The sequence below is a fragment of the Fukomys damarensis genome, unplaced genomic scaffold (genome assembly GCF_012274545.1).
Source record: "Fukomys damarensis isolate Sample0158 unplaced genomic scaffold, DMR_v1.0_HiC HiC_scaffold_31, whole genome shotgun sequence".
NCBI classification, from domain to species: domain Eukaryota; kingdom Metazoa; phylum Chordata; class Mammalia; order Rodentia; family Bathyergidae; genus Fukomys; species Fukomys damarensis.
The window spans coordinates 760,263-781,733 of record NW_022900943.1 but is presented as its reverse complement, the minus strand read 5'-3'; the positions used below and the strand labels follow the sequence as shown (position 1 = coordinate 781,733).

Sequence of the window (21,471 nt, the reverse complement as noted above, 5' to 3'; positions counted from 1 at the left end):
GGGGAGGGGAGGAGGGGGTGAAGGGAGGGCAGGGACAAGGGGATAAAATGAGAACCAAGACCTGTCTTGTAAAGGTACAAGATCCCAAAAATGAATGTAACTGTACTGTATACCTAGATTGCACCAATAAACTCAATAAAAAAAAGAAAAGAAGATAATTCTTGAAGTGAAAATGCTAAAAAATTAATAATAATAATGAGATCACTTCTTAGAAAATATAATTATTGCTTACTAATTTTGTAATACTCTAAGGGCTGTTTTCTGATATTAAATTTTATGGTGATATGTGACATTTATTCTCTCCCATATCAAATATCTAAGGAAGCTTATCACACAGCACAGGGTTCTAGGCGGGAAAATAAATCTTCAATATAGCATAAAATTAATGAAGAAAACAAACATGAATAAAAATTAATTTTTTTCTACTATGCAAAAGATATTGTCAAGAGAATAAAAAAAGAAGTTATGGATTAGAAGAAATTATTTTAAAAGACAGCTCATAAAAAATGTACAAAATGCTCTTAAAACTTAACAACAAACAATTCAATAAAAAATAGGCCATGGACCTTAACAGACTCCTCATAAAATAAGATAGACAGTTAATAAGCACATGAAAAAGTGTTCCATATCTTCTGTCATCAGAAAAATAAAATTACAACAAGATAGCGCTATATACTTATTAGAATGGGCAAAACCCACAACACAGACAACATAAACACTGGTAAAGATGCAGAGAAATAAATAGAAAAGTCTCATTTGTTGCTGGCAGGTATCGAAAATGATACAACCACTTTGGAAGACAATTTGGTAGTTTCTCATAAGATAACATACTCTTATTGGGCTGGGGATGTAGCTCAGTGGCACTGTGCCTGCCTGGCAAGTGCAAGGTCCTGAGTTCAATCCTTCGGTCCACCAAAAAAAGACTTACCACATCCATCAATTGCACTACTTGGTACTTACCTACAAGGTGGAAACTTATGTCCAAGCAAAAACCTGAACATAGAGTTTTATAGCACCTTTACTCATACCTGTCACAGCATGGAAGCAACCAAGATGTCCTTCAACAGGTGCATGGATAAACTATGGTACATTCAGACACTAGACTATTATTTACCTCTAAAGGAAATGGGCTATCAAGTCATAAGAAGTCATGAAAGGAGAAAGGACAGGACATGTAAGTAAGGGAAGGACACGAGAAAACATAAATACATACCACGAAGTCAAACCAGTCAAAAGGCTGGTTAGATTCCAGATTAATCTAACTAAATGACATTGAAAACAAAAAACTATGGAGACAGTAAAAAAGACAGACAGTTATTAGGGATTGGAGGGAAAGGAGGGATAAATAGGTAGAGCACAGAGGATTTTAGGGCAGTTAAATTTTTCCATAAACACTATAAGGATGGATACATGCCACAACAGAACTTTTTACACCCACAGAATATGCAACACCAAGAGTTGACCCTAATGTAACTACAGACTTTAGATAACAACGACGGCTCAAAGAGGGGTCACAGAACAGAACACGTGTAACCCTTTGGCTGATAAGCAGGAAGCCACAGTTATGTGGGAGATAGGATAGATGGGAAATTTCAGTATCCTCTGCTTAATTTTGCAAAGAACTCAAAACTTCTATTAAAAACTTTAAAATGTAAGTGTTATGTCTCTTAAAATACTGTTTGCATCAAGACAAAATTATACCCTTGTCTAGGTTATGATGTAGCAATCTCTAAAATACACAAAACTACTCTATAGTACAACAGAATAAAATCTTTCTGCCAGATGAAATGTCCTACACAAAAGTTATCTTCGAAACATTTTCAATCAGAGGAAAGGAATATTTGTGTGTAACAACTGATAATATTCTAAACTAAAAATATAGAAAATGACTGTGGCACAGGGTGGCTGTCATAAGTGACCCCCCCTGAGTTTTCCCAGTTGCCCTAACTTTGATTTCCCATTCCATTCCTCCTACTGGGCACTGTGTCTGGTAAAAGACCCTACCTTCCACTGCCTCCACACTTGCTTATTTGCTCAAATGTATTCCCATAAAGAGAAGAGAAGTTGGGCCGGGCATGTAGTGCAATAATTTTGCCGCCTGCCTGGCGGTGATCCCTGGTTTGGGGGTGAAGGGGGAGTGGAGAAGTCAAGATTTAGCCTCCTAAAAATAAAAAACAAGTGAGAGACCCTTAGGAGATCTTCAGTCAGAAAGCAACAGGAACCACTCCATTCCTCAGTGAGGGCTGAGGCAATGAGCTAGGATTAAAAAAAGGAGGGAGACAGGAAGAGGAAGGAGGAAAGGCAGAGAGATGCCAACCTCAAAGGGGGGGGTAGGATATGAACAACAAAGTAAAACTAAAGAAAAAATCTAAAGGAAAAGAGGAAATGAAAAAAGTACTTAGTTCCTAAACATTTTGGAAGTTCTACTAGCAAAAAGATAAAGTCAATCTGAGTTTTTTTAAATATCAAAGTTTTAAATAAGATTTAGGGCTTTTGTTTTCACTCTTCCTATCAAATGTAACAGTATCTCCACTACACCAGCTGTAAACCATTCCTTTCAACTGTCAGGTGCAGGGCTAGTTTGTCCCAAGGCCACTGGGCACACATGCTTCTCCATTCCACAGGTTTGGGATACAACCTTGGCACTGTAAGATTTTTCCCCCCTTTTAATGTGTCAGTCCAAGCTTTAGTACTTCATCAAACTGTTGCTCATAACTGCTCTCACGAGGATCATGGTAGCTTAGCACAAAGCCTGATTCCTAACTTACGTGTTGGGACACTAGGCATTTATGCAGGACCATGCCAAGGACATCTGTACCAACACCAAAACAGCAGCATCTTTCACAATTCTGGTCATGGCTAAGAAAGACTTGGAGGTTGACATGGTTGAAGAAGTACTGAGGAATGTTTCTTTGGAGAAAACATGTACGGACAAGATCAGAAAGTACTATATTTCATTTTTTAAATTCCTTAAAATACTAGCTGTATAAAAATCAAATAAAATCAACACATTTATTAGGCACCATGAGCTGCCAAACACTCTGCTATGTGATAATAATGAATCTTTTTTAAGTAGCCTGATGAAGATTAGTGTACTTACATACTGATACCTGCAACAGAAGTAAATGACCTAAATTACCAAAGCAGAGAAACCTCCACCCAGTGAATAAATAGAACATCATGAGTTTCCCAAAAGTTTACCTCAGTGGCCCCTTCCAGTACTATGCTCCAGTAACAATCTACTGAAAGGTAACACTACCATTTTTGAACTTCGTATTAACAGAAGCATAGACTGCAGAGGCTTTTTAAACTAACAATGTTTGTGAGATTTACCTACATTGTTGAATACTGCAGTACTGTTAGTTCATTCCCACTGACAGGGATGGGGATTTAGCTCAGTGGTTCCGCCACCTGCTTCGCAAGTGCAAGGTCCCAAGTTCAATCCCTAGTACCAAGCAAACAAATAAAAGAAAAAAACACCATTACCACTGACAGAATACCATTCCATCCTAGGAACACTAACATGATGGACAGTTGAAGTTTTTATGAGTAGCATGGCTCTAAATATTCCTGTGCATGTCTTACACATAAACCCATAGACACACACACACACACACACACACACTGCTAGGAGAATTCCCAGATCTTAGGCTCTGTCCATATTTAGCCTTACTAGGGAGTCTTCCAAGCTTGCACCAATTTACATTCCCACCAGGACAGTGCAGAATTTCAATTGTTCTAAATTCCTGCCAATACTTTCTTAATTTTAACCATTCTAGTGGCTAAGTAGAATTACTCTGTGCTTTAATTTGCATTTCCCTCACAACTAATGAGGTGAGGCACCTTTCATATGTTTACTGTACCTACTGAATGCTGTGAAGGGCTCCCTGAAGTCTTCCATTCACTTTGTCCATTGCATTGGCCCCCCTACATTGGCTTGGCAAAGGCTTTTATATACTCCATGCACAAGTGCTTGGGCAGAAGCTTTTAATGTATTTGGTACAAACATGATATGTATATGCAGAAAAAACAAAGAACAGTGTAAATCCAAAGGTTAAGATTATGTGATCATCCTACAAGTGTTCCAGGAACACAAGAACAAAGAATGATTAATTTAAAGTTGTTGAAGACAGGGAAGTATATAGGAGAAGAGAAATTGTGAGGCAGAACATCAAGAAGTTACTGAATTTACGTAAGTGAAACAACATGGAAGAATCAGTCAGCATAAACAGCCATAATAAACAGCAAAATTTGTCAGACTGAGCTTTATTCCTAGAGGGACACTGATTTTCCCCTAAAGTTCAAGTCCTTACCGGACAACAAGTAAATTGGATAATAATAGGGTAATAATAGTGGGCTATGGAGTTGCAAAGAGGTCATCATGTAATTACCCCAGCCTGCAATGTACATATTATCCTTCATTTACCAAAGAAACTAATTAAATGAATCACCTAATGTCATAGCTAATCAGCAGTGAACCTAACCTCAGAATTGAGGTCTACTTCAAATTCATGATTTTTCCAAGAAACATCCTGAATCTCAATAAGTTAGAAGATAAGTCAAACAGAAGTGCCACGGTGCTAATGCACCTGTACTTCAGAATGACACCTTTAATTCTAAATCATCTTGAGCTGAGGGTAAAAGACATTAAATGAACACAATCATTGTAAGAAATGAGGAAAGTAGCACACCTTAAAATCAAGGAAGCACAGTAGATGTAAGAGATGTATTTCAAGTTTATTAAAATTCCTAATTATCTCATTTTTAGAAATATTTTTCAACGAAACACTTCTAGCATTCAGTCTGTTCATTAATTGCCTTTTTTTGATTCATTGTTAAACACAGCTTAAATCTAACAAGCATCTAATTGAGGTTAAAGACCTGTCTTAATGATTTACATCTTTATCACAAAGACATTATGATTATAGCTACACCACTCAGTGCGTGTATATATAAATAAACATGTTCACACACACATAAAGCTCTTCTCTGATTTCACTTCTTTCTGTAAAACAGGGCAGTGCAAAAAAATTCTAATCTACTGCACAAAAACTCAGCGCTGTGTGGACAGGGACAGCAAAGATCCAACTGTTAGTTAAAAGGCAACTATATTAATTTCCTGTAGCTGCTGAAAAGAACTACCACAAACTGGGTGCTCTAAAACAACAGAAATTTATTTCCTCACAGTTCTGGAGGCCAGAAATTCAAAATCATTTTCACTGAGTTGAAATCCAGATTATGAGGGCTATGCTCTGCTCATGTTCTACAAGACTCTGTTCCATGCCTCTCCTGCTCTAGCCAGCTGCAGACAGCTGTGGCCCCAGAGCTCCAGGCTGTGCCTTCTTCACACTGCCTTTTCCTGTTCGTCCACCAGATCTCTCTCTTCTCTTTCAAGAATACTTATAATGGTAGACAGGGAAAACTGAGATAATCCAGGATGATGTCATCTCCAGATCCTCAGCTTCTATCTGCAAAAAAGCTTTCTTCCAAATAAGCTAACATTTAGGGATTACAGGGATTCAGACATGGATGCATCTTTGGGCCACCAGTAATTCAGACAGTGGCCTGCTATAGGACTATTCAAACCGCTCAAGATGCTCATCAGTTAATATCTCAAAGATTCAAGTGTAGGAAGGATAGTATGGGGAATTTTAATCTGTACTGTAGGGAAAGTCCAGAGTACTATACACAGAAGTCCAATGTCCAGAAAAATTAAAGATTACCAGTGCCATACTGCAGATGTCTATTAGTAGCAAGATCCTCACACTAATTGTCAACTTTAGCTGAACATTACAGTCATCTTAGAACATTTTATCTCTACTAAGGCTAAAGCCCCACCTGAGACCAGTAAGATTAGAATCTTAAAATTAGAATATTTAATCCACATTTGGTTGGGTTTTTGTTCTTTTTTTTAAAACTCCAATAATCCAAATGTACAACCATCAGCTTGATTTAAAAAAATACACAAAATGAGATAGAGATCTTAGTTACACAGGGAAGTGATTTTTGCTCTGGGGATTTTTTTTTAACTAATTTAATGCAAACACTTTCCTTCTTGTAGAGCAATAATTCCTCAAAAAAATCATGTTAAGTTTAATTTGAAAATATGTTGAGAACAGATGTTCTAAAATCTGACCTGTATGGTACCTCTTTCAGCCAAGTCAGAATATGGGCTTGCTTAGAAGACGCAACTCATGAAAATACCCATGTTACAGTAAGACCGGTCATTTTAGAGTTATGCTTGCTATTTCACAAATTTATTTTTATAATGAAGGCCATTACTAAAGCATGGGAAATGACAGTCAAAATTCAAATACTTAGAATGATATTAACCCAAACCTTTATCACCCAGATTAACCACTAAAACTCAGGATTCCACTTTCATGTCTAATTCCTCTTTCTTCTTTCTGGAGCTACCCTTTTATCCACTTACCTAGGGTTGTCTGTCGTCACCTGCACTACAGAGAAAGGCAAGGGAAACTCAAAGGTTAGTTAAATCTTTCTTCTAAATGTATATTTCAAATACTCCTTATGTTAAAGAAAAATCTATACATGCTGAGGGTTAAGCATAAATGTTAATGTTTTTTAATTTTCCTTTAAAATGTCATCTTTTCCTTTGGTTAGCATGATATCTTCAGAAGCAGCAAAAACAGTACTAATCAGCAAACTAATCTCATAAATGAAGATCAAACTATTACTACATGAATAAAAAATTACTAAGATTAGAACACATAAATTTTATTTGTATACAATGAAATGAAAAATATATGGCCAGTAGAAAAAGCACTTCAATGCACCTGAGGAAAAGAAAGTCCTATCTAAGCAATCAGACAAGAGAAAGAAATGACATCCAAATTGCAAAACAAAAAGAAGCCAAGCTATTCCAGGTTTGCTGACTACATGATATTATATATACAGAAAAACCTAGACTCCATCAAAAACTTCTAGAACTAATAAAGAAATTCAATAAATATTCAGGATACAAAATCAACGCACAAAAATCAGTAGTGTTCCTTTACACCAATAACTGAAAAAGACATCAGGAAACAATAATTAACCCCCAAAAACCCGCTGAGGAATGAATTTATTCAAGTTGGTTAGAAAACTATACAGTAAAAACTCAAGAAAGAAACTGAAAGGGTTACAAAAATTTGCAAATACATTATCACATGCATGAGCTAGAGGCATTAACATTATTAAACTGTCCATACAATCCAAATATATGTACAGATTCAAGGCAATCCCTATCAAAATACCAAAGACATTTTCTAGAAAAATAATCCTAAAATTTATATGGAATCACAAAAGAACACAAATACCCAAAGTAATCTGAGGAAAGAAAAAAGCTAAAGGCATCACAATACCTGATTTCAAAACATACTAAAAAACCCACAGTAACCAAACAGCATGGTACTCACATAAGAAAAGAACAGACTAGGGCCTGGGATTTAGCTCAGTAGTTCCGCTGCCTGCCTCATAAGCACAAGAACCCAAGTTTGATCCTTGGCACAAAAATAAATAAATAAATAAATCAATCAATCAATCAATATCCTGCCTCATAAGCACAAGAACCCAAGTTTGATCCTTGGCACAAAAATAAATAAATAAATAAATAAATAAATAAATCAATCAATCAATCAATCAATCAATAAATCAATAAATAAAAAAAACAAACAAAAACAGACCAATGGAACTTGATAGAGAACATTGTAATAAATCTAAAGAACCAAGTGACTTTCAATAAAGGTAATAAGAACACACTGGTTAAAGTACTGTCTCTCTAATAAATGATGTATGAAAAACTGAAGACCCATATGTAGAAGTTTGAAACTAGATTCCCTACCTCACAACATATACAAAAATTAACTCAAAACTGATGAATGATATGTATAAGATTCAAAACTAAGAATATATTAGAAAAAAATCAGCAAAACACTTGAGAACTTTATTCTGAGCCAAGATTTTTTTGGTTATGACACCAAAAGGCACAGAAAATAAAAGCAAAAACTTATCGTAAGTAGACAGATTAATTAGATAACTTGTAGGCAGTTTAAGGGGGCCTGCCCTCCAGGAGCCAATATGCAGGACAATAAAGACACTTTCACTGAAGGCTAGTATTGTAGAAAGAGAGAGGCTACCACACCCACGTACTTCCCAGGGGCAAATAGCAGTGATTGATATTCTAAACAGGCATCCATCAACTCCGTGAGGACCAAGACCCTTCCAGGAAAGATCTCTGATCCATACCTTATGTTAAATATCTCTTCCTTCTTTGTACACCTGCTGTGTGACCTGCTTCCCTATTGGATCTCCACTTAATCAATACCTAAGGAACTATACTTGTCCTAATCTTATTGGTTGATTATACCTTGTCCAACCTCATATCCACCTTGTGATTTCTCAATGGATCAGTATTACCTAAACAACTGTACTTGCAATCTTACTAGTTGACTATAGTTTTGTCCCACCTTGAACACTATAAATTCCCACATAGGAGTAAACACTGTTAACACTTTTAGCCTAGACTAGAAAAAGACACCAAAATATTGTATTTTGTTTGTATAATGGCTAGTTGGTATATAATTTAGGCCTATTTTTTTCAACTTTTATCATGAACTTTATTCTGTCATTAGAATACTTAAGAAAATGTCACCTTAATGACAAAAAATCTGCCACCAAAATGTAAATTGTATACCTATTATGGAAAACAATAAGGAGGTTCTACAAACAATTAAAAACAGGACCACCACAAAATTCAGCAATTCTACTGTTGGGCATATACATAAAGGAAATGCAATCAGTATCTTATAGCAAAATCTGTGTCCGCATGTTCATTACAGCATTCCTCACAGCCGCCAAGACAGAGAAACAGCCTAAATGTCCACCCTCAGATGAATGGATAAATGAACTATAGCATGGGTGAACTAGAAGACACTCTGCTCAGTGAAACAGGCCAGACACAGAAAGTCAAGTACTGCGAGGTCTCTCTCACGCGCGGAATCTAAAAAGGTCCTGTCCTGCTCTGCTCCCTTTGGTGGTACATACACTAAAAATGTTGAGCTGACAGAGGCACAATGGAATGGTAGCTGCCAGGGGCTGAGGGACAGGAGAATGGACCAGTGCTGGGCAAAGCTGTGGTCATTAGTAAGTTCTGAGCTCTCGTGGCAGCATGAACAGAGACAGACTTCAGTGCCACTGTGTGAACCACTGCACAGTACCCACATCAAATCACCAACACTGTGTATCGTGAATCCATTCAATTTACCATAAAGCAAACTTTTTAAATAAAGTTGCCCACCCTCCTAAAAATCTGCCAAGAGAAAACTCAAAAGTTACTGCACAAAATGCAGATTTTTAAAGGAGAAGTCTTTACCAAATTTATCTGCAAAAATTTTATGAGACATGTATTTAGAAAGTTACCACAAAGTTATGGGATACTTAAACCAACTTTAAAAACCAAGTAAGGGAAACAGCAATAGCAATGACAGAAAAAAACTTCATTAGAGATTCATCTTTAGAGTTTTCTACATCTAAAAAATTTGAGGAATGGTATAACTTAAACAGGAGTCTTGAGTTTCTATTTCAGTACCACATATGAGCTATCAAACAAATAATTTAAGTTTGGATATAGTTATAAATTGACAGAACTCAATAGAAAGTTCTAAGCTTTGGTAGCATTTTCCTTCATTTTGACCCTGCCTGTCCTTCCCAGATGAATAGAAAATGAGTTTGAATTTAAAACACACTGTGTTCAGGGCTGGGGATTTATCTCAGTGGTCCCACTGCCAGCCTCACAAGCACAAGGTCACAAGTTCAATCCCTAGGACCAATAAATAAACAGACTGTGCTCTAAACAGTCTCAATAAGCACAGTAAATATGTAAACACTTACAAAACTAAAGAGGAAAGCGGTGGGCATGGTGGCACACACCAATAGTCCCAGCACTCAGGAGGCTGAGGCAGAAGGATCCTCGTGAGTTCAAGGCCAGCATGGGCCTCATACTGAGTTTAAGACCAGCCTGAACTACAAAGCAATACCTTGTCTCAAAAAACAAAACAAAACAAAAAAACTGAAAAGCACACAACAACAACAAAAGGGGAAAAAAAGTTAGAAACCACAGGCACCAACCGCAGTCTACACAAACAAGAAAGAGCTGTCTGCATGGCAGGCACACTGTCCTTCCCAGCTGTGCCAGCATAAGGCAAGAAGCATGATGACAGCACAGGGTTAATCAGGGCTGCCCCAGAATGCCCTGAAGCCAAAGAGGCCAGAGCCTGAGATGCTTCTCCAGAGACAAAGTACTTTTAATAGAAACCAAGAGGAAGGAAGGAAATGCACATCCAAAATAATCAATAATAAAACATTTCAGTAAGAAGAGGCAAAACAGTCACTGAAAGAAAACCAAATTCGGTGCTGAGGCAGGAACAGACCTTTGGGGTGACACTGACGGGGCCCCAAGTCTCTGCGGGGCAGAGGTGCTCAACACAATGAGGTCCAATCCAGGAAACCCCATCATCTCAACTCCCACACATGCCACATCTTCAGCGACACCACACCAAAGCTGTGTGATCCTGGAAAACACCAAGAATGGGACACAGGGGAAGATGCCACCTATCCTCCAGCTAAAAATATCCAGGCAAGAGGTAAATTGGCCCAGTGAGCTTTGCCTTTCAAACCATCAAGAAGCAGACATGGCTATGTCATTTTACTACTAAAGGATGGGTTGTGGCAGTGAGGGGAGAATACTTTGAACTTACAAGGACTTCTTGCACTAGTTAAATATAAAACAGCTTTTAAAAGTCCATCACAGGTATATTTCAGACTGTAACTTTTTCAGGGTGATTTTTTTTTCTTAATGTAGTCAAGCGGGCAAACAGCCAATCAATCCATTAGAAAAATCAAAGAGCAAGAATCTATGCTTTGTCATTAATTCAGCTATGAAAAAGCATTATGCTGGCATCTTCTTTTCTTGGCTGGACAGCAGGGGGTCAGGGGGTAAGTGGATAGCACGACAGAGTGAAGAAAGTGTCTTTGTGGTATCTGTCCTACAACTGGGGCAGAGCTCATTCTTCTGGCTCATGAAATGTTCTTGGAAGTGAGCAAGCGTCTCAAGTTTGGGTAGTATGTGGAGTGATAAAAGACAAAGACATCACGAAAAAGATATTTCTGACTATAATTGTGATGGCTATCATTTAGGCCAAAAGGATACATTGAGATCACCCAACCTTCTCCCAACCCCATTCTCCTTTTACAGTGAGCACACCCTAAAAAATCACTATGCACTGCTAGGTGATAAGTGCAAAATGCTACATTCCTATGCTCTTTTTCAGAATCTATCTTAGAAGTTAACTAGAGCTACAGTTACCTTACAAAACAAAAGCTGAATGAAGGGGAAAGTACAAAAGACAAACTTCCTACTTGCACAACACTTTAGACAAAATCTCTCTAATTTAAATTTGCTATTTTTTTGGTACGGGGATCGAACTCACAACCTTGCACTTGTGAGGCAGGCTCCAGTGCCACTGAGCTAAATTCCCAGCCCTTAAATTTGCTCTGAAGGACCATGAGTCTTGCTGAAGGGTAATCTTTTATACAATTTGTTTTTGGTTTTTTTCTAACTACCTTGTGCATTTTTCTTAAATCACAAAGTTATTGTGAAGTACTCGACCAAGGCTGTTTCTTCTCTGCTCAGGTTTGTGACTCCTCCTGCAGGTAGTGGCTATTTAACCAGAAAAAAAAAAAAAAAAACTGCCAACAAGCACATACTATGCAGAACATACAGTGCTATATTTATGGACAGGAGCACCTTTGTTAAATATCTAAACCTAGCAGCAAGGGTGAAAAACAACCATCTGATTATTCCTGCACAACAAGGACTTCAGCCATGCAAACATCCACGGCCCTGAAACCTGGGTGTCGCGTGTGCCAGCTATGAAAGTATACAAGGGGAAGCCCCAAAGTAGCCAAAGTAGCCAATTATGTAAGTCCAGACATGACCTGTTAAACATATGCATTCACATACACTTACCTTTCACTTAATTGCAGATATTAAAAGCATGATCATTCTAAAATGGGCTGCAAATGCCAACAAGCAATCAATGTCATTACAGCTGGACAAGAAAACACTAAGGCCAACTGAATGTATACTTACTTGCACAGAGGACTGGTACTGTGTGTAGATATGTCTCCCTTTCAGAGTACAGCGGTGTGGTTAAAATGCATAAGAAATGTTTACTTTTTTAAAAAAAACTATTATAGTAAAAGACACATTGTCATTATTTAGCCTCAAAATATACCCCATAATTTTGAACAGAATTTCTTCCACTTTGGTCACTTTCTGGGGGGGGACAGGGGAGTGAGAGAGGGACAGAAGAAAGGAAGGAGAGAGAGAGGACGGACAGACAGTGAATGCTGCTGCTGGAGTACCGTCCAGCAGAAAGGAAGGCTCCTAAAAATATCCGTACTCACCTACCTCATTCACCAGCTTTGGCACTCGTGACCTCTAGCTTTTGGACCCAAAGTCCAAAGGACCAAAACAGGTAGACATTTTCAATCAATTCTAGACATTAAGGCAGCCCTATCAGTGCAACTGAAGACACTCACGAAAGAGGACTCCAGAACTACTTCAGACAGCGCCAAGAATGGCGGGATAAGTGTATTCAAAGAAAGGGGAAGTATACTGAGGAAGATAACGGCAATGTAACTTTCGTTTCATTTTTTAAAATTTAATCATTAGCTATATTTTGGCCTTCCCATGTATACTCTATAAAAGTGAGAATATTCTGTGTCAGGAGTGATTGCTGAGTTATTTTTATCAGTTATAGAAACACAAAATTTTGGGGAAAAGACATGTATACTACTTTTATACCAGATATTTTAGATATACTTATTGATATCAATATTTTTATTTCCCTAAAGATGATCATCTCACCGTTTATAAACATCTAGAATAAGTTTCAATATATAATTTTCCTAAATAAAAACACTTGAGATTTCTATTTACACATGAAAAGGGTTTCAAAAAGACCCTTTATGCATTTATATTTCAAATATTTGCAATAATTTAAATATAAATATAAACTGTAAAAGTTAAACAATTAAAACACCAAGAGAATAAATTTGTGAATGCACATTAAATTTATAAGCTTCAAATTGTTCAGATGATTTACTCCAATGTAAAAATAAAGTCTAAGGTGCAAGATTTATTTGACAGATATGGCATATCATGAGTGCTCCAATATCAAAGCGTCATCATGGTTTATGTTGTTCAGATACATTAATCTTCATCTTTCCCTAGATTTTATACATACATTTTAAAAAACCAATTACAAACCTTAAGACAGATGATAAACTACATGGCAGCAACTGTAATACTCCCTAATACAAATGCAATGTTCATATAATCATTGAAACATTTAGAAACATCCACCAACTCAGAACCTGTAATCTCCTATTACACCATCCAGGGCTTAGAAATCTTATGGACAGAAAGCGTGTACCCCATTTGTTCATTATTTCTGATCAAATTATAAAGGTTAGACATTTAAGAACTTAAGAAGCCAGGCATGGTAGCGCACACCTGTAATCCCAGCACTTAGGAGGCTGAGGCAGGAGGATCACCATGAGTTCAAGACCAGCCTGGGCTACACAGTGAGTTCCAGGTCAGTCTCAACTACGTAATGAGACCCTCTCTCAACACCTCCCTACCCCACCGCCAAAAACAAAAGAACTTAAGAATTTAGCCAGAGTCATCATTTTTATTTTTAATGTCCAAAGTAATAAACCGTACTGTTACATTTCCCTTGCCTTAAGATGCCTGCCACATGGAACAGCTGCCTCCATGCTACAATATGGCTTCTCACAACAACGGAGAGGCTGCTTCTTCCCATGAGGCCTCTTCTCCGCCAAAAGAGGAACCTGATACTTGCTACCTCCTAGCAGCTAGTGTCGTCCCATGCCCCTCCTGGTGCTGTCACAGGCTCCTCCGATCCCTTAACACAACCTCACTCACCTCCACCCCAGCTCAGGCTGACCCCATCCCACTCCTATGAAAGACGCTCCCTGTTCTGCCATGCTGCTTCTCTCCTTTGTTCAGAGACAGCCTGGCAGATCCTCCCCATAATAAAGGCTAGTTATGGTTCTGGTCTGATCCTGGTCTTCTGCTCTTTTTACCTGACACATAGCACCCTAACAGCATTTAAAATCTGTTGGGCACTGTTGTTAATTCACTTAACCCTCAAAATACTGTTGTGAAACAAACCCTAACAGTAAGTTCATTTTACAAATGAGAAAACTGAAACAAAAGGACAAAATACTTTCCCCAGATTTACACAGCTTATTATCACAGTCTGATTCAAACTCAGGCTATCTAGCTACAGAGTCTTAACCTCTTAATCAGATTTCTAGATCTCAAGCTATATTCAACATTCCCACCTCTACCTGAAGATCAAAAATACCTGAGGAGTTAAAACATTCTTAACTAAATTCACACCATCTGCCATCCCTTTTGAAAAAATATGTTCACATCCCCAAGTTGTTCCAAACATGCTTGAGATGAAAGACAAAAAGAAAATGGATACAAAATACAAAAAGTTATAAAAAAGCTGAGAAGTGTTACTAATAGTTTCCTAAACACGCTTATTCATACCCTTAAAACATGAAAAAAAACCAATGCCTTTTAAAACAATACAACAGGGTAATTAAAACATGGTACTGTCATAAAGATTTATAGAGCCATGGAACAGAATAGAAAGCCTCAAAATAAACTCACATATATATGACCAAATGATCTTTCATGAGGGTGCCAAGACACAATGGAGGAAGGGTAGTATCTTCCAATAAGCAATGCTTTGAAAATTGAATATCCATGTGCAAAAAAAAAAAAAAAACCAAAAAAGTGGGATGCTTTATATCATAGGAAAAAAAAAACTCAAAATGGATGAAAGACCTAAACATAAGACCCAAAATTATAAACTCCTAAAAGAAAACACAGGGGGAAAGCTCCCTGACAATGAGTCTGGCAAGGACTTGCCTTCTGAGATGACACCCACAGCCCCGGCCATGAAGGCCAAATTTCACAAACAAGACTACAACACTTATCAACTTCTACACAGCAAAGAAAACAACAGAATGAAAAGGTAATCTATAGAATGTGAATAATTATTTGCAAGTCATGTCTGATAAGAGATTAACATCCAGAATATATAATATATATAATATATAATTCAAAACAACAAAAAATCTAAGTAAAAATTAAGCACAGGGCCTACTTAAACAGACATGTCTCCAAAGGAGGTTCATAAGTGGCCAACAAATACATGAAAAGATGCTCAACGTCATGGCTACGGTTTGGATCAGATGGATCCCCAAGGCCTCACGTACTGGATGTACAGTCCCTACGTCGTGGTACTGAGAGCTGGGGGAGCCTTGAAGAAGTGGATCCTCGCAGATAACTGGGTCTCAGGGCACCAATCTCAGAAGGGATTGATACTCCTTTCAGGGCATGGGTTAGGTCTCCGGGCACCAGGCGACTTACTGTAAGATCCAATTGTCACAAAGTGAGCCTGCCCCGTTAGCCTCTTCCGCACACAATGCTCACTGCTCTAGCACAAAACACTTGGCCACGTGATATTATTTGCCATATCAGAGTACAGCATGAGACCCTCACCAGATGTGGTTACCTGACCTTGAACTTTGCAGCTTCAAAAGTCTTAACCAAAATAAGTTTATTCTCCCTACAAAGTACCTCATCTATTATAATCTACTAGAGCAACACAAAACAGGGTAGGATAATTGCTAATCATCAGTGTGATGTTAAGTCAAAAGCAAAATGACATATTATCTTACACTTGCTGGAATGGCCACTACTAAAAATTGTACTATTTTATAAACACTGGCAAGAATGTGAAGAAACTGAAACCCTGTGCACTGTCAGCAGGAATATAAAATGGTATAGCTAATAAGGAAAACAGTAGGAAGGTTCCTCAGAAACATAAACACAGAACTACCATATGATCTAGGCAATCTCACTTCTGGGTATACAACCAACAGAGGTCAAAACAGCATCTCAGAGCGGTATCTGCACACTCCTGTTCATTGAAGCATTATTCACAAGAGTCAAAATGTGGAAGAAATAGAACATGAGATAAGTTTTCCAGTGGCCACGTTTTTTAAAAAGGTAAAGATACTGGTAAAATTAATATTATATTTAACATAATACAGCCAAGATAATTCCAAATACCATCAGTTTTTTAAAGATATATTAAAAGGCTAGAAGTATAGGTCAGTAATAAGCATATGTTCAGCTTGCACAAGGCCTGGATTCTATCCGCGGTATCAATAAAATAAAATATAAAAATTTACTAAGATTTTGTACATTCTCTCTTGTGACATTAAGCCTTGAAATGCTGATATAGATTTTATATTTATCGTATATCTCAATTTATATGCTTAGTTTTCACTGGACCTACTTGATCTATTTCTACAGCTAAAAAAATTTACAGTTTCAAAGTAGATTCACAGATACAAGTTGTTCTAAACAATTTTCTGGTATTGAATCAAATATTCAAGGTTAAATTTAATGACAATTAAATCTAGAATTCAGTTCTTCAATCTATTCATATTTCAAGGAACAGAAACTCACACGGACTACCATATAGACAGTGTGTGTCCAACAAAGGTCCATCCACTTTCTCCAGGTCCACAGCACCTTATTTTTTCAAAAAAACAAACAGTATGTTTATTTAAACTGTTATTTTTCATATTTCACTTTATCACAAATTAATAGCTTCATTCTATTACCTTACTGTGTAGCATTACATAAAACTTCACAAAAAAATTAAATAAGAATTAAAAGTATAGCTAAGAACAATCTGATCTGTGTAAGAGGATTCATCATTATGCACTGTTGTCCCTAATGTGGCTATTTTTTTCTATTTCATGGGCCTCTCAAGAGCCTCAGACTAATTTTCATTTGAGGGAAGACAAAGCCTGTCCTTTAAGCTCTCCCACCGCAACCTCGTCACAGTGTTATGGCCTTGAGTCCACCCAGTGGTAACTGTCCATGTGTTGCCTAGTAACAGACCTGTAGAACTTGGGGATCCTAGGTGCAGCTTCATAAGCAGCCTGGTACCCTAGGACTCCTGCACAGCCCTCCACCACACTCTTTCAGCAGGTGGTGTAGAGCCAAGATGGGCAGGACCATTTCAAGTTTTCAGCCTGATAGACACTCTTGGGATTGGTGACTTTAGGAATGATCTGAGATTCCATGCTACAACTTTCTTCATCAGAGGATGTGCAAGAGGAGTGGTCTAATGGGGCTCTGTTAGCAGCATAACTGACTTGTTGAGTTAATTCCCATTCTTCCCATCTGCCATTAAAAGAAGCAACTATAAATGGATGGATTTTTCACCATACCTACTGCACACTTGATAGGGCTCTACCCATATGGACAGCTCATTTGGAAGTCCCAGGTGAAAATAATTCACTTTATGTTCAGCACAAGCCCTTTTTAAAATGGAGTCATTATTCTGATCGTTTATCCTGATACACCTGATTGCTTGTCCTTCAGAAGAGCAACTGGGCTGCCGGTGACCTCTATATGTTTCAAACAAGATTTTCATCAGTTTTTCTGCGAAGTCATCTATTTGCTGTTTATTCAGTTTTTTATGCTTTTTCACCAATCTTGTGACAAAGACAACTGCTGCTGCGATTTCATCTCTCATGATTTAAGAACCATCTATGAGAGGTCCACCTAAATCTCTCTAGCTCCAACAAGAAGTGGGCCAGAGTCAGAAGACTCTTGCAAATGATTATAACTCACACTCATACCTTCACAGAACCTTATTTACAACTGCTCTCAAGGTAATGACTCATTACTGCCTGAGATCAGCCTCCTCCCAAAAGGAAAATGTTTTGCTTTCAAAAAGCAATCATCATTGAAGTTTAAATGATAGCAAGTGAAAATATGCTAAATCATCCAGGAAAGTGCTAAACAGAGATTAGATGTACTGTCACAAATACAGGAGTCTATGCAATAGATTTTAATTATAATCATCATTAGAAACACCAGAAGTGAAATTTACATCTCCTATTTATGTGAAATTGTCCTCCTATCCTTGGGAATGGCATACACACAAGTCACACTCAAGAAAAGTTGTCCCCTGTCCCAGGTGGAGTCTTTCCTGCTGGTGCTCGGCAAAGACCTGTGGAGGAAGTAAACTGCCTACCTGAGCACTTCTGAAACACTCACTGGCAACTGCTGGGAAGGCCGCTCTGCTCACAACTACCAGCACACATTCTGCTCAGTGGGAATAACATAAAAACAAAACAAGGTAAGATGAATATTGACTTCATTTGGCATAGCATAGACCAATTTACTGATAAATCATTAGATTCCTTAGAAATGTCAGAAGAGAAATATGGCAAATAATTACAATGTGTGTATACTAAAAGACTGATGCAAAATGACATCACACAAAGCTTTCTCAACAAAGAAACACTGTTTCTGTGACCATCTCTAAAAAGTTTATAAAACTAAGAATTTTAATTACTAAATAGCTCCTGGCAATAATATTAGGTAACACATCACTCCACTTACTCTACGCAAAGAATTTCTTAAGCAATTTACCTGTATCGATCTGTTTAATCTTATACTGTTTACCACAATAACTTTTATCAAGTAAGTAACTTATAACGCTCATTCTGAGGATAAAGAAAGGAGTGGGCTGGGGATTTAGCTCAGTGGTTCTGGCTCCTGCCTTACAAGCACAAGGACTGAAAGAAAGAAAGTAAAGAGCAGTTAATGAACAAAAGTCACACAAGTGATTCAGAAAGGACCTGAGATTTGAGGCTGAACAGTCCAGCTCCAGAGCACATGCTTTTTGCCACTATCCAGTACACTGTCTAATTCATTTTGGTGCTCTGAGAATTTTAGAAAAACCTATTCAAATCTTTATATAGCACTCTGACAGATATATACAGATGAAAGCTTTCTTTCTATATCTTCACACCAAAAATGCCCAGTAAACCATGCATTCACTGTGATCACCACCTCTCCTCCTAACTCATACACATGGGAAATCTGTCTTCAGAATGAAGTCAGTCCAAGCATATTAGGGAATTCCTACTTCACTGCCTCCTGTGGATTTCATACAATTGAATAATGATCCCAACAAAAGCCCCACGGATTACCAGTAATCTACAGGAACTGTTAACCAAGGAATTGCTTCCAATATCACAAACTCCAAATCACTTCTAATAAAGGAGCACAGAGCACACAATGAAATCTCACCTACAATTTAAAAATTCACTAGTTTATTTTAGAAAATATTTCTAACATCATATAACAAGGTGGGTAATGAACTGTCAACTGCCTGTTTCAAGTTTCCCTACTCTTTCTTGTTTGCCTTAGAAACTGAGGGTTTCTGAGGGTATTGGCCTATGAACAATAACAACAAAGGGAACTCAGAGTGAAGAAAGAGAAAAAAGGACCTGGCTATGCTGCCCCCCCAGCCTTTATCAGAGATCTATATTAAACTGTGGTGTTCTACCCTGCCTATTCTTGTTCTACAATTCCTTCTTTCCCGTGCCATTTGTTTAACCACATATATGTGTATGTATTAACATGTTAAATATTGTGTAATATGTTACAATCTTCTATATATCACCAATACGGGGGGGGGGCTCATTACAAAAAGGTAAGGATCGTGGATAAAGTTTCCAAATGGCTTTAACAGCCAGCAGACCTGAAAGTAAAAAAGGAACAACATTGATCCTAGAATTTATTTTTAAACTCTCCAAAAAAGAATAACTTAGCTGGCCTTATATCTAAGACATTTCCATGTTTGATAACTGATTGAGCTTTTTATGTCCTATGTAACTCTTTAAGCCAAAATATTCCACAGAGCAAAGCCCATTTTAAAGTACTCTGCCCCACACCAAGCTTCTCTCAGAAGTTGGTATTTCATTTTCCAAACTCCTTTTGGTAAATTATTACATGGAATTGCATTCCAGTATTTTCTAATGAAAGGAATCAAACATTTTGAGGCCTATAAATTCCTCCTGGTTGATCATGAATTTAACAACCAGCCTTTTCTATTGTTTTCCATTCCAAATCAACCTTCAAAGTTGCAAGGGCTGAAGTTCTAGAATCAGAAAAAAACTTGTTGAGCAACCAATATCAAGAGTACCTTATTTCAGTATTCAATAGAGCTATTTATACTAAAATCAACTTCCATAAACAACCAGTACTGATACAAACTACCTGAAGGTCTCAAGACATAAATTCTATGAAAGCAAGGCATATTTTATTGCAACTTCATATTTTGACAGAGCTGGGGTTTTTTTAGCATTGGCGTCACACCCTACAGACACAGAAATATTAGTTAGGATTTGTGTAGCAGTAGATGTGTCTAAACTCTTGAAATATATGTTAATCGTTAAGTTTATATTCAATCTCCATCCCCCTATGTGCACACACAAATACTCAACCTGCTCTGATAAAATCAACTATTATACTTGCTTTCCTCTCTCAGCTGCCAAGTCATCAGATCCACCCACCCGGATCCCCTTATGACTGTAAAGTTTATGGATTACTTATTTTTCCTGGCTTTCTTCCCCTGACACAACATAACCACTTTCCTTTTATCGAGTTCTGATCAATTCTCAGAAGTAAGGAGGGTGGGAAGTTAGTGAGGAACAGTAGCAAAAGATGTTTCAAGATTTTCCTTTCTTACTTGGAATCTTATTTGCAAAGAACTTTACAGTCACATCAGAGCTATCTTGTAACATGCTGAAAAAGGAAGCACTCATAATACCATTTAACACAGAAAACACCAGGCTAATAAGCCAGCTACAGAAGACCACTCACACTAGATACCAAGTATAGCTGACATGCAAGTTGGCCTATGCTGCATCTAATCTTTTAATTTCCTGAGCTATCAAGCTCCATTTTTTTTTTTTTTTTTATTAAAAGCTGACATCACTCATGTGAAGCAAAGTAACCTTTATACAGCAACAACCCACGGTCACAGTACCAGCTTGTCCTAGTAGCTAGACTGCTAGAACATCTCCGGCCCTGGGGTGTGGGGCAGTTCACAGGGAGAGAACAAACGTTTTCAGAGTGGATGAAACCCAATGGATGGTGCAATCTCAGGGGTAAGCTTTTCTTTTAAGGACCTCAAACACCTAGAGCTCTCTTCTCAAATTATATAATCACATATTTCTTGGTAACAATGCAGTTGTTATCCAAATAAACTTTATATTTACTCAGGAAATGGTTGTGAGGGAAAGTTTACTAAATCACACAGAGGACTAGCATCCATATGCAAATCTCACAGAGACTCTTATCTTCTCTTACCTGGCAAGGTCCCAAAGGCAAAACCAGTTTTAGTGAACCTTGTGAAAGTACAACCTAAATGTCACTGTAGGTTTACTAAAAGGCTGCAAGGCACAGAGAGGCAGGCAGGGAGG

General features: G+C 37.6%; 2 protein-coding genes and 1 long non-coding RNA gene across 4 annotated transcripts in view; all 3 read right to left on the bottom strand.

Annotated features, from left to right (window-relative positions):
- Mllt3 (MLLT3 super elongation complex subunit) overlaps positions 1–21,471 on the bottom strand; it is a 248,208-nt gene that overhangs the window by 169,428 nt on the left and 57,309 nt on the right. The window contains exon 2 of one of the 2 annotated variants that reach the window (XM_033757689.1): positions 16,643–16,708. In XM_033757689.1, coding sequence (XP_033613580.1) covers positions 16,643–16,708 — 66 coding nt within the window. Of the gene's footprint in view, positions 1–16,642; positions 16,709–21,471 lie in introns of those variants that run through there. The other variant, XM_010630899.3, reaches the window with a different exon arrangement.
- Btg4 (BTG anti-proliferation factor 4) lies at positions 17,167–17,723 on the bottom strand. The gene is given in 2 exon segments (XM_010630999.1): positions 17,167–17,402; positions 17,405–17,723. Coding segments are annotated over 2 exon segments (555 nt in total).
- LOC104866730 overlaps positions 18,202–21,471 on the bottom strand; it is a 47,235-nt gene continuing 43,965 nt past the window's right edge. The window contains exon 4 of the long non-coding RNA XR_781515.3: positions 18,202–18,298. This is a non-coding gene — a long non-coding RNA (uncharacterized LOC104866730). The remainder of the gene's footprint in view (positions 18,299–21,471) is intronic.